Raw genomic sequence first — 12,459 nt, 5'->3', positions numbered from 1 at the left:
TAATTTAATAGATACTTAACGTGGGTCTGCAAATCTCTGGAAGCGTAACCAATGAAGACACACGGCTGCAAGATACAGCGTGATCCCTTCCCGAGCAAACAGAAAGGAGGGGATGAAAAGCATTTCCAAACCCATGAACCTGCTGAGACTGGAGTGCACTTGTGGACTGAAGAGCAGCAAAACCCTGTGGTCAAGTCAAAAGAGAAATTCCTGAACATCCACAGGCAGCTGTTAACCCAGCCAAGAACCGTCAGCGCCCGCAGGACGGATCCTTCCCACACTGCACAACCACATCGGCTGAACTGAGCCCACGCAGGCATGCCTCCCTCAGGTTTCAAAGAGCTACTTTCTGAGCTTAAATTAAATACATGCAGTCATCTTTGCTTTTTTTTTTTTAAAAAGCTACACTAATAAAAAGCTCATAGTGAATCTTTTAAATTGAGGCTGTCCATTATGATTATTTTTGCTTACAATTCAGGCCTGGATGGCAAGTCAATGGATGTTGAGAAGCAGTTATCAATAAAACCTATGAGAATGATGAGGATTAAAACCTATCAGCAAGACAGGACATGTTTGTAACCCCACAGTTTGCTCTGCACCTCGCTGGGAGCATGCAGGACCCCCCGAGACTTCTGTCTCCCTCCCTCCCCCATTCTGGAGCCTATCTCTAGCACATCAGTCGACAGCATAGCCATTGCCTGCATTCCCAGCAAGATCTGGAAAAGGTGCAATTTGTATAAATTGCTATGAATAAATCACCCTAGAGAAATATAAAACATTCATTGCATTACACACCAGTGTCAGTATCACTACACCTCCTGTGTGTGTTTGAGCACGCTGAACTCAAGACTGCATCTTCTAATTCAGGCAAAGTCTCATTACAGCAATACAAGTGCAACAACAGAAATGAGATTCCTGTTTATTATATGAAATATTATCGCAAATTAAGATAATTTTACTTTGTGTGAAGCAAATGTCCGTAAATCATGTTGTCCCTGAAGTGTCCTAAAGGAAACATCTAACAGGCCAAGCTACTTTAAGAGCTCAGTCCTAAAGAGCCTAATCTGTATATGCCAGTCTAAGTTACTGAAGCCAAGAGACCACCTTTGGTAAGGTGGAATAATGATGGAAAGAATGAAAAAAACCATGGAAAGAACAGGACCTGCTCCTCCAGGAAAGCAGCAGAGACGTCTGCTTTCAGCAAAGCTGAGCCCCTGCAGCCTGGGCCAGGGCCAGGGATGTTGATGCTCTCCTGACTCTCCAGGAACCGTGTCGCATTGCACCCAGACTTGTGAAGAGCACAAGGAAATCCAGCCTGGTTTCAAGTCTGGAGCATGCTCCAGGATCAAGTCCAACCCTGGGTCACTGTAGATTTCATCCCTGCAGCTCCAACAGCTGGCCGGAGCCCTCAGCATGGTGGGAAATGGCATGGGAAGGTGCTGGAGGTTTGGGGCACAGCTTCACCTTGGGAGTGGTGGTTTTTGTTTTATTAGAAATAACAGTATTAATCATAATATTAAGCAGAAACCACTAAGGTTGAGAATTTCCACAGTGATCCAGCACAGAGCCCAGCCTGCAGCAAGCAGCTTCCCTGGGACTGTCCTCGGCAGCCAGAGCCACAGGTCCATCGCACATGGATGGGGGAAGCAGCAAGCAGATTTGGCAGGATGGTTGTGGAAACTCGGCCTTGGAAATGTTAAGTCTTAATGCTCAGCAGTTAGATGTCTTTTGGGAATCCATCCAAATAGCACTGCTTCCTTCCCATTTGCCCCGCAGGTAAATCTAGCATGTGGCTTATACAATCTGTTGACTTAAATAAAGCAAGGGCATAAGAAGAAAGCTGTTCAGGGAGAAGCTCATCAGTCCTTTGGGCAGAAGTCTGGGTCACGTCCCCTTTCACCGGCCGGGGGCCTGTCTGCCTTCATGAGAGCACCTCAGCAAGGACACAGCCTCCAGAGCGTCAGGAGCAGGACAACAACAACATGTTGCCCAATTCCTCCACACTTTTGGCCAGCATCGATACTTAAATTCTACTTACAGAAATTTGAGTCTGTAAGCCCTGTGGTCCAGTTGAGTCCTTTAGAAATGAAACGCAAATGAGCAGTGACCACGAGTCCGGCAGGCTCAGGGAGACAGGTCCACAGCTGCCCCCGAACCTCATGGCACTGGTACAGCTCACCTCTGGAGTGACACTCGTCCATCATGCAGACGCGGGCTGTTTCTGAAGTGCTGTGCTCTGTGAGACCTGGCTGGATTCCCCTCTCCCAGGGACGAAGCCCAGCTGCAGTGCCAAGGTGTGGAGCTGGCAGGGACTGGTGGGACACAGGACAGAGCCAGCCATGGCTCCATCACCCTGTGCCCTGCAGCGCTCCCTGCCCCTGCTCCTCTCGGTCGCTCCTCCCAAGCTCCCTCCTTCGCAGCATCCACTCAGGCACCCAAGCACCAGCCCCAGTGCCCAGTCCTCCCACAGCGAGCAGGGCAGGGGCAAACTCTGCCTCCCCCAGAGCAAAAGACTAAAACCTGAACAAAGCAATTCTGAGGTGGCTGCAGCCAGGGCTGCTTTTTTAGTGGAGTTACGAAGGAGAAAATGAATTTTCACACTAGTGATATGGGACAGAGGCAGAGGAAGGCTACCTCGTAAGATGCAGGTTGTCTTTCGCCTGAGATTTTAAAGCACTGAAGATGCATTTGGAAGGAAAACTGACTCAGCTGACCACCACTGTCTCTACTAAAATGGTGCACCGCCATTCTGCCCAATATGCAAATGAGAAACTCTACCACTGATCGTCAACAGCAAGTTAATTACGTATTAAGTCAAATGCTGCATGTAAGGTCTGAGGTCTGCAACAGCAAAGAGCTGGACTTTGCTACTACAAATACTTATAGTGCAAGTTAATCTCTAAATTTTAAGGAAATTAGAAGAGACTACCATAGCAGTTATGATGGTGAGCTCTTTAGGAGGCAAGCTAGACACTCAATTCATCTCTCATATCAGACCTATGTTAACATTTAAATAGGACCTAGTGTCATGATCTTTAGCAATGAGCAGATGTGGTTTTGAGTAATGGTTAGTGTTACTTAACCAGTTATACTCACTAATGTAATTGACACCTATTCCATCATCCTTAATACACCCACTTCTTTCTCCGATACCATAAATAGATTAGAAAAGTTTCTGCAGATGGCCATGACCCCATTTGTTTGTGCACTTAGCCATGTATGAATCACTCTTGGCTTGTAGCAGCACTCTGGAATTACTGAAAGATAACTAGTCGGCACAGACACCAATAAATGAATCATGATTTCCACAAGACCAAACCTTTGGGCTTTTACAGAATCCAATTACAAAGTAAGAAGAAAAGAACAAAGAAATTACTCAGTCTATTTGCACAAAGTCATGCAGAGTTGATTCATAGTTTTACAAAATTATTACTGACAAACATTTGTAGGGGGTTAGAGTAACAAACCAGCTACTTAACATATTGGACTGAAGAGAAAAAATCCCCACACCATATCCTGCAGATACTATTGATTTTTGTGCAAGGACCTCTTTCCATTCTTGGTATGCTCCAAGCCTGGTGGTCAATCTACTTTCACTCTGAGGCTAAATTATGCTTTGCTGGGTTGCTTGGGCCAAGTCTGCAAACGCGGAGAATCCTATTGCCGCTGCTGAGTGCGCACACCTCAGGCCAGCAAACCACCACAGGCACAAGCAGGGTCTCCTCAACCAAGCAGAGAACTGCCACGTGCAAAAGCACTTGCCTTTCTAAACGCACACTTTTGAACATATACCACAAGCAAAAAATTAGCCAGTCTGAGGCATTTCATTAGAGGTATGTGTGAGACTGAATACACCGAAAACAAATGTGTGAACCATTCAAAAGCACTGTGGCCATCCACCGAGAACCTGTGAGGCAAGTTTCAAAGGATGTGCCAGGTATCTTTATGTACCACCTGTGACAACACTAGCACACACCACACACAGAGAAAACCACACCCTCTTCTACATGGAACATAAGCCTAGCCTTTTATCAAGGAGAAATTGGAAGCCTGAATACTTGGAGAAAAAAAGGAGATACCGTATCGATTACAACCATAGCAATATTATCTTGCTATATGCAGTGAAATAAACTACGATCAAATTGAAAAAAAAAAATCTAAAGGTGAAGGGGGACTTGGTGCCAACCTGAGCCTGGAGTATGCATCCGTGCATTGGTCGTAGCATCTCTGAGTGTAACGGCTGAATTTACAAGTGTCACAGCCACGCAGCCTCACACGCTTCACTTCAGCATCCCGTACCACAGAGATGTGCAGAATAATAGTGGTAAAGTCCAACTGAACAAAGTCACTGACATTTTGGAAAAGGTTGCAAGTTAAATGTATACATGATGCTATTTGCCTAAGGCCTTCCTGTGATGCTACCCTGTACACGTCACTGCCGACCCAACCTAACGGGTTAATTTAGCTTGCACATGACGTGTGCCCTCTTCTGCACACCAGCTGAACCTGGTCCACAAGCACAGAACTGCCAGCCAGGTACAGCTTAGAGTTACAGCTCAGCAGAGGTCACAAACAGCACTTGAAGAGCTACCACACAGTCCTAAATCAATTTGGAAAAACCTGCCTATTTGTCCCTTAAGGCTGCCGATTTTCCAAGAGAGGTATAAACTCTGCCCCATACTAGTTGCAGGAAGGAAAGATGCTATGCAAGATTTAAAGGAAAACCTTAATAAAAATTCCCAATTCCTACTCTCTCTCCTACTCTACCCATACTACATAAAGTAACGCAGCAAGCTGTCTTGTACAAGAACACGTAGGTGACAACAACCTCCTCCCTCCGAGAGTTTATCTGTGCTGTAGACAGAAGGGGTAGAAAAAGGTTCCCAATAGCATGTTTGTGCACTTAGCCATGTATGAATCACTCTTGGCTTGTAGCAGCACTCTGGAATTACTGAAAGATAACTAGTCGGCACAGACACCAATAAATGAATCATGATTTCCACAAGACCAAACCTTTGGGCTTTTACAGAATCCAATTACAAAGTAAGAAGAAAAGAACAAAGAAATTACTCAGTCTATTTGCACAAAGTCATGCAGAGTTGATTCATAGTTTTACAAAATTATTACTGACAAACATTTGTAGGGGGTTAGAGTAACAAACCAGCTACTTAACATATTGGACTGAAGAGAAAAAATCCCCACACCATATCCTGCAGATACTATTGATTTTTGTGCAAGGACCTCTTTCCATTCTTGGTATGCTCCAAGCCTGGTGGTCAATCTACTTTCACTCTGAGGCTAAATTATGCTTTGCTGGGTTGCTTGGGCCAAGTCTGCAAACGCGGAGAATCCTATTGCCGCTGCTGAGTGCGCACACCTCAGGCCAGCAAACCACCACAGGCACAAGCAGGGTCTCCTCAACCAAGCAGAGAACTGCCACGTGCAAAAGCACTTGCCTTTCTAAACGCACACTTTTGAACATATACCACAAGCAAAAAATTAGCCAGTCTGAGGCATTTCATTAGAGGTATGTGTGAGACTGAATACACCGAAAACAAATGTGTGAACCATTCAAAAGCACTGTGGCCATCCACCGAGAACCTGTGAGGCAAGTTTCAAAGGATGTGCCAGGTATCTTTATGTACCACCTGTGACAACACTAGCACACACCACACACAGAGAAAACCACACCCTCTTCTACATGGAACATAAGCCTAGCCTTTTATCAAGGAGAAATTGGAAGCCTGAATACTTGGAGAAAAAAAGGAGATACCGTATCGATTACAACCATAGCAATATTATCTTGCTATATGCAGTGAAATAAACTACGATCAAATTGAAAAAAAAAAATCTAAAGGTGAAGGGGGACTTGGTGCCAACCTGAGCCTGGAGTATGCATCCGTGCATTGGTCGTAGCATCTCTGAGTGTAACGGCTGAATTTACAAGTGTCACAGCCACGCAGCCTCACACGCTTCACTTCAGCATCCCGTACCACAGAGATGTGCAGAATAATAGTGGTAAAGTCCAACTGAACAAAGTCACTGACATTTTGGAAAAGGTTGCAAGTTAAATGTATACATGATGCTATTTGCCTAAGGCCTTCCTGTGATGCTACCCTGTACACGTCACTGCCGACCCAACCTAACGGGTTAATTTAGCTTGCACATGACGTGTGCCCTCTTCTGCACACCAGCTGAACCTGGTCCACAAGCACAGAACTGCCAGCCAGGTACAGCTTAGAGTTACAGCTCAGCAGAGGTCACAAACAGCACTTGAAGAGCTACCACACAGTCCTAAATCAATTTGGAAAAACCTGCCTATTTGTCCCTTAAGGCTGCCGATTTTCCAAGAGAGGTATAAACTCTGCCCCATACTAGTTGCAGGAAGGAAAGATGCTATGCAAGATTTAAAGGAAAACCTTAATAAAAATTCCCAATTCCTACTCTCTCTCCTACTCTACCCATACTACATAAAGTAACGCAGCAAGCTGTCTTGTACAAGAACACGTAGGTGACAACAACCTCCTCCCTCCGAGAGTTTATCTGTGCTGTAGACAGAAGGGGTAGAAAAAGGTTCCCAATAGCATCACTGCAGCGGGTTGTCTTTAGGGAGCTTGCCAATAGCATCACTGCAGCGGGTTGTCTTTAGGGAGCTAGAATCAAGTCACTAGAATCAAGGTCTTCAGCCAGAATAAAGGATGCATGTGCTAAACAGTAATGTGTCCTTTGGAAGGAAAAAAAAAAAAAAATCAGGAACTTGCAATCCTAGGTGGATACTTAGGTAAACACTGTACAACATACCACAACAAAAATGCTAATGCAATTTTAGGTTTCACACTGGAGATATTTCAAAAGATTTGCAAAGCTTTGATAATATTTAACATCTCTACTAATTTCCTTTTTGGTGTAATCATAAAATTACCATAGTAGGCAAAAGATCTGGGATGAACTACAAGTTCTAGCTGGCTCCTAAACCAGCAAGAATAATGTGTGCTGTTACTATTTTCTCTAGAAACATACCTCTGCAAAACTGACTTAAAACGAGAAAAGAAATTGTGAAACTGTCATTACAAAGAGGCATTTAAAACGCAGATCAAAGTGCTGCCTTAGACAATGTATTCCTTGCCAAATCATCAAAGCTCTCTTTACTCTCAATGGCTCCCCAAATCCACTGATTTGGATTATAAACTCTTACAGCTGAAATTTATCTGCTTTAAAAAACAAAGCAAAGCAAAGCAAAACAAAACAAAAAACCCAACCAAATAAACATAAAAACCCAACCCAACCCAAAAAAACCCAAACTCCACAACTCCTTTCTCTGGTTACCAACTACTTTATTAACCAGTTCATTTTGAACTACTTTCCCGTATTACTAAATCAATTAACTTTCCCAAATGTGTTTATACCTGTATACACACACAGACAGCACCCCTATAATTTTTCAAGTACTGACAATTCATCAGCTCTCCGAGGTGCAGACACCTACGGCCACCGCGTTGCCGGCAGCTCAGGCGCGGCCACTCCTGCCACAGCGGCATGGTGCCCAGTGCTGGCATTGCCACGACTGCTGGCATTGCTCCGCTGCGCTCGCCCATCGCTCCTCAGGGACCTCCAAGACCACCACTACATCCAGTGCAGCAAGGAAGCAGCAGCCCTGCACCATCAGCTCTGAAGGACAGAGATGATGGGTCGGGTCCTGCTCTCATGGAGGGAAGCCTCGTACTGAAATCCCCCCTGCTCCTCAGCGGGGCCGGACTCGGCCACGCTGCTCGTGGACAGAGCAGGTCTCTGATGTGTTTCCTCACCTGGGATCTGCCCAAGTGACCTACCTTCTACCACCCAAAGTAATTATAAAATAACCACCCAGCAATTTAGCCACACAGATGGGAAGACCACCACATAAAACATCCCTGTTGACATTAGTGATTTCTTTACGGATGTCTGGGAGTGTGCTCACGGTGTGAGCCAAGTTTCCACTTAATTGCAGCAAAGTGGCCCTTGTACCTCTCTCCTCGCAAGCTTTCCAGCCAGGCTTTATTACTTTGATGAAACATGCCAACAACAGATGCATCACATATCGGAGAACTTCAAGGATCGGGTAAGACAAACAACACACCATGGATGGGATTTCTTTCCAGGAAGCAAACTGGTAGTCAGTTTTTACATGAAACACCATTGCAAATAAATGACCTTTTTGAGCCAATTAGGGTTACCAAATTCTGACGGTTGCTATTACCTGAAACTAGCCCAACAGACATGACTGTACAATGAGTTACTCAGGAAAGAAGCTGGATTGTACTTACTGTCTATTAGTGACACCGTGCATTTTGGTACTTCCCTTGGAAAGGTCTTCTCATGTCTATCCATTTATAATTTAGGTTTACAAATTCATTCTAAAACTGGATTTATCTAGCCACCAACTCTCAGCCTGGGAAATCTAAAAATATTAGTATATTTGGTGAGCAACAGCCAATAAAAATAAGTAAGAACATACATTTGTTGCTACTCTTCTCTCCGTCTGCAAAGGAAGCATATGTAGTTCAGCTAATTCAATATCCTGAAAATTTACAGGTGACCCCAGCCCATACCTTGGGAATCCCTGGCTTTAAGGACAGGGATATGCTTGCTATTTCCCACACACACTTCAGTGCTGGACCTCTCACAACCAGGTCTGAAAACATATTACTAAATAAAATGACTGCAAATCAAAGGCCTATTCAGGGGGCAGAGGATGTCTTCATGGCAGAAGGTCAAACATCCTCCTCTGAATATATCCTGACACCGACTGAAAAAGAAGAATTAGCCATGTCTTGTCTCCGCTTTGCATTATATATGATCACCTCCAATTCTATAGGATCACCTCTGATGCCATATGTGTGTGCCGGTCCTGCTGTGCAGCACAATGCAATCCAGGTGTTCACCCAGAGGAAAGAAACAAGTTTCACTATTTTCCTCCCATTTCCTCCTCTGTGTCTTTTCATTCTCCCATTGAACACTGAGTATAAAACACTCAGATTAAAATCGCTGCCTGAGGGCACAAAATAAACTGTAATTTTATGACCCTTAGGGAATTAGGACTTCCCCTGCTGCCCTGAGTATGAGAGGTGGGACCCACAGAGCTGGGACCGCAGACTGCAAGGGTCCCCAGAATGGCCAAGGGCACACATAGACAGTCCTCAGGCCAGCATAAGCAAAAGCCACGCATGCTCTGCTCCTCCTGGGTAATACCTTGGGACGCTGATTGTGGCAAGAAGCAGCACTTGTCACAGAGCCACGGCCAGAGCCACACACAGGGACCTCCCCGGTGTGGCTGAAGTCAAGCAAAGATGCCATAAACTGGATGTACTCTGTGCAAAGACTCCCTGGCTTCCCTCTGTGTCCCTACTTCCTGGAGGAAAACCTGGAGGGGAGTCAAGAACTACCTCTGCCCTGGAAGAAGCCACTGCCATTGACACAGTGTCAAGAAAGAAACATTTGCCAAAAAAGCAGTCTGAAGTGGAAAGGAGAGGTGATCCCTGGTTGAGCCACCTGTGTTTGGTTTGTTATTAAACCAAAAAATGCGAAAACCTAGAAGTCCTTGCTCGGATAGACGCTCGCTCTCACGGCTTGCTTGTCCCAGCCCAGGGACGCTGCTGCGACACCAGCCTCGAGAACTTCTGCCGGCTGCAGGAACAGCCCCCCCGCCTCGCCTCGGTGTAACGGCACCTCCGCACCCCCCCGCCTCGCCTCGGTGTAACGGCGCCTCCCCGCCACTTCATCCGCCGTTACCGTGCGCGGAGCTGCTGCTGAGGGCCACCTGCCCTCGTGCCCCGCATCACCCCCTTGCAGGGACACACGGTGCCTGGCAGAGGCAGGGTCCCCATCCTCAGTGCCCAGAGCCCGGGGAGAAGCCCCTGCAAGGGCAAGGCGGGCGTGAGGCGGCGGTGCCGGCGGGAGCGGGCAGCAGGCGCTGTGGTTGGCACCGACCCAGCCCGCGACAGGAGCCCAGCTGCCCCGGGCCAGCAAGCGGGGAAACCAGGCACACAGCCCCGCTCCGCTCCCTGCACCAAATAATTAGTTACTTACAGGCTCTTCCGCCACGACAATCACCCCTGACCTCTTTCGCCCAGCCGGAGCAATTAGAGACCATTGCCGCAGATGTCTGGCTGCTTAGCGCTGCCCGGCATATCGGCACTACCACCCCAGGGGGCGAGACTGCATGACCCAACCCCCAAAAAACCCTTTTATAATCCTAATCTGGGAGCGTCACACACGGAAACCAGCTGCTTCCTCCATCGCGGCGCCGCAGCCTGGCATATGGAATAAAGCCTGCAAAGAAATATTTTTGGGGACCAGTTGTACAGTTAGCCTAATTAGAGGGTTAAATTAGAAGAGTTTACAGTTATGACACTTTACTGAAGCATTCCTGCATGGTAACTTTGGGCTAGAAAATTAAATAGCATCTGGTGGTAACTGTTCTGAGGTTCCCTCAAAGTCATATTAGAAAGATAAATAAAATCAAGCCACTGGAGGGGGGGGAAAAAGCTGTAAAATGAATTTACCTTGGGGACACTCAATGCCATCCTTTCCACTGAAACCAGGTGGAGGAAGCGATCGGGTAACATCCCCTGCAGCGTAACCAAAGCCCTCCCGTAGCAGAGGTGAGCTAATGCTGCCCGCGGTCGGTGGGAAATAAACCAATCAGTGATAAAGAAACCTAGCCGAAAATGAAATAAGGAAGGCAAGCATTAAGGGAGCTCGATCCAATGCTCCCGGGAGGTAATGGGAAGTCAGCACCTGTGTGTTGGGACCCCAGTGCTGAGAGGGGGTACAGGCGCAGCACTGGCAGCGGACAAGCCAGGGAAGGACCGCAGGGGCCACATGGCGTCAGGCACAAGGCTCCCACAACACCAGTCCAACTCTGGACGAGGTGTCCCCCAGTGAACCTCACTGCCTCCAGCCTCTCACTCCCCCCCATCCATAACTGGCACCTGCCTCCTACCAAGCCTTTCATATGCTGAAAAAAAGTGGAAAGAAACTACAAAACATGCTATTTCTAAGAAGACAAGGAATTAAATTGAAAGCTTGAGTTGTTCCAACAAAACCTCATGCCAAGAATTAGACTGAACGAGAAGCTTTTTCTTCAAAAGACATTACACATTTTAATTCACAACTTTTATCATAACCATGAGCCTTGATCAGACACAAAGTGAAGTCTCTCATCCTTGCAATTCTGTGGGACACGGTTTATGTTCACCAACTGGCTGACACAAAAAAGAACTGTATCTTCATTATTTATACACTGCTATTGGTATGCACATCTAGCCCAGCCTGTTAAAGTCAGGAAAGAATAATGGTCTATTCAGTACTGGTAGTGTTAATAAAATCAGGCAAATCCAGCTTAGTTTTGTCTGAACACGAATGAGATTAAATCAAGATTAAATGTGCATACAGGACAAAGGGTATGGTTTATGCTAAAATTCAGAATGAACACATTTTAGTACTCGTTATACAAATGCTTACAGACCTTCCCCAGGACTTCAGCCACCTGAATTAACAACGATGAAACTGAAGAAGGCAAAAGCAGATGACACTGGACAAAAGCCATCCAAAATACCAAGGGACAGATGCTGGCTCTAAAATACTGCTCTGCAGCCCCACTGGAAGTAATGGGGCAAATCCTTTGCTAGCAGAAACAGGCACAGCTCAGCTGACTTTCCCCTACACACACCGAGTGCGAGCCTGCCCCGTCGCAGTGCCAGGAATATATGCAAAATCAAGACTCTTTCCCAAGTTTTCATTCTGGGCCATTTTGCATTAGTCTGTCTAGGGTTTAGATTTCGTGGCACAGAACAAGACGTTGAGTGGGGCATAGTCCCGACAACCCACCCAGCCAGAGATGCCTTGAAAATCTTCCCTTAATAGAAAATACAATTCACTTTAAATTGCGAGAGAAACCAACTGATTTCTCCTTCCTCAGCAAAAATTCTCTTTCGCTCTCACCTCCATGCACCTCATTTCTAAGAGGGAAAGAGCAAACAGAAAAGTAGTGGATATTTAGGTCAGGCACTGAAGTCACTGCTACTCCGTTAGGGCTGAAAATTGTTATTAAAAAAAGGCAAACAGCCCTTCCTAACAAGAAGCCCCCAGGGGCTGGAGGCAGGGTGGAACAGGTTCCCAAAGATAAGCCCTACTCGGATGCCGGAACCGCAGCGCTCCCCCACCCCCGGCAAAGCGAGGAGGGGGGATTTACAGGGGGCTCGTGGAGAGCCCCAGAGGACCCCGCAGCCGGTGCCCCCCAGCATCCCCCCGCTGGGCGGGGGGCCGCGGTGCAGGGGCGGCCGCACCGGCGGGAGCATCGCGGGGGCTCAAGGGGCGAGATGCGGGTGGCGACGGAGCCGAGGCGGGGACGAGCCAGGATTTCACAGAGCGATGCCGGGAGGACGCGGGGGGGGGGGGGGGGGGGGGGGGGGGGGGGGG

General features: G+C 47.0%; 1 protein-coding gene across 3 annotated transcripts in view; it reads right to left on the bottom strand.

Annotated features, from left to right (window-relative positions):
- The window catches only part of PMEPA1 (prostate transmembrane protein, androgen induced 1), a 45,825-nt gene extending 35,648 nt beyond the window's left edge, over nt 1-10,177 (bottom strand). For all 3 annotated transcript variants that reach the window (XM_014956710.1, XM_014956720.1, XM_014956729.1), the window contains exon 1: nt 10,066-10,177. In XM_014956710.1, the coding sequence (XP_014812196.1) occupies nt 10,066-10,129 (64 nt within the window). In that variant the 5' untranslated portion in view covers nt 10,130-10,177. The remainder of the gene's footprint in view (nt 1-10,065) is intronic.
- Nucleotides 10,178-12,459: the final 2,282 nt, after the last annotated feature.

The sequence above is a fragment of the Calidris pugnax genome, unplaced genomic scaffold, assembly GCF_001431845.1.
Source record: "Calidris pugnax isolate Ruff unplaced genomic scaffold, ASM143184v1 scaffold50, whole genome shotgun sequence".
NCBI classification, from domain to species: domain Eukaryota; kingdom Metazoa; phylum Chordata; class Aves; order Charadriiformes; family Scolopacidae; genus Calidris; species Calidris pugnax.
Note: the sequence above shows the minus strand (reverse complement) of the source record. Positions and strands in the feature narration are given on the sequence as shown.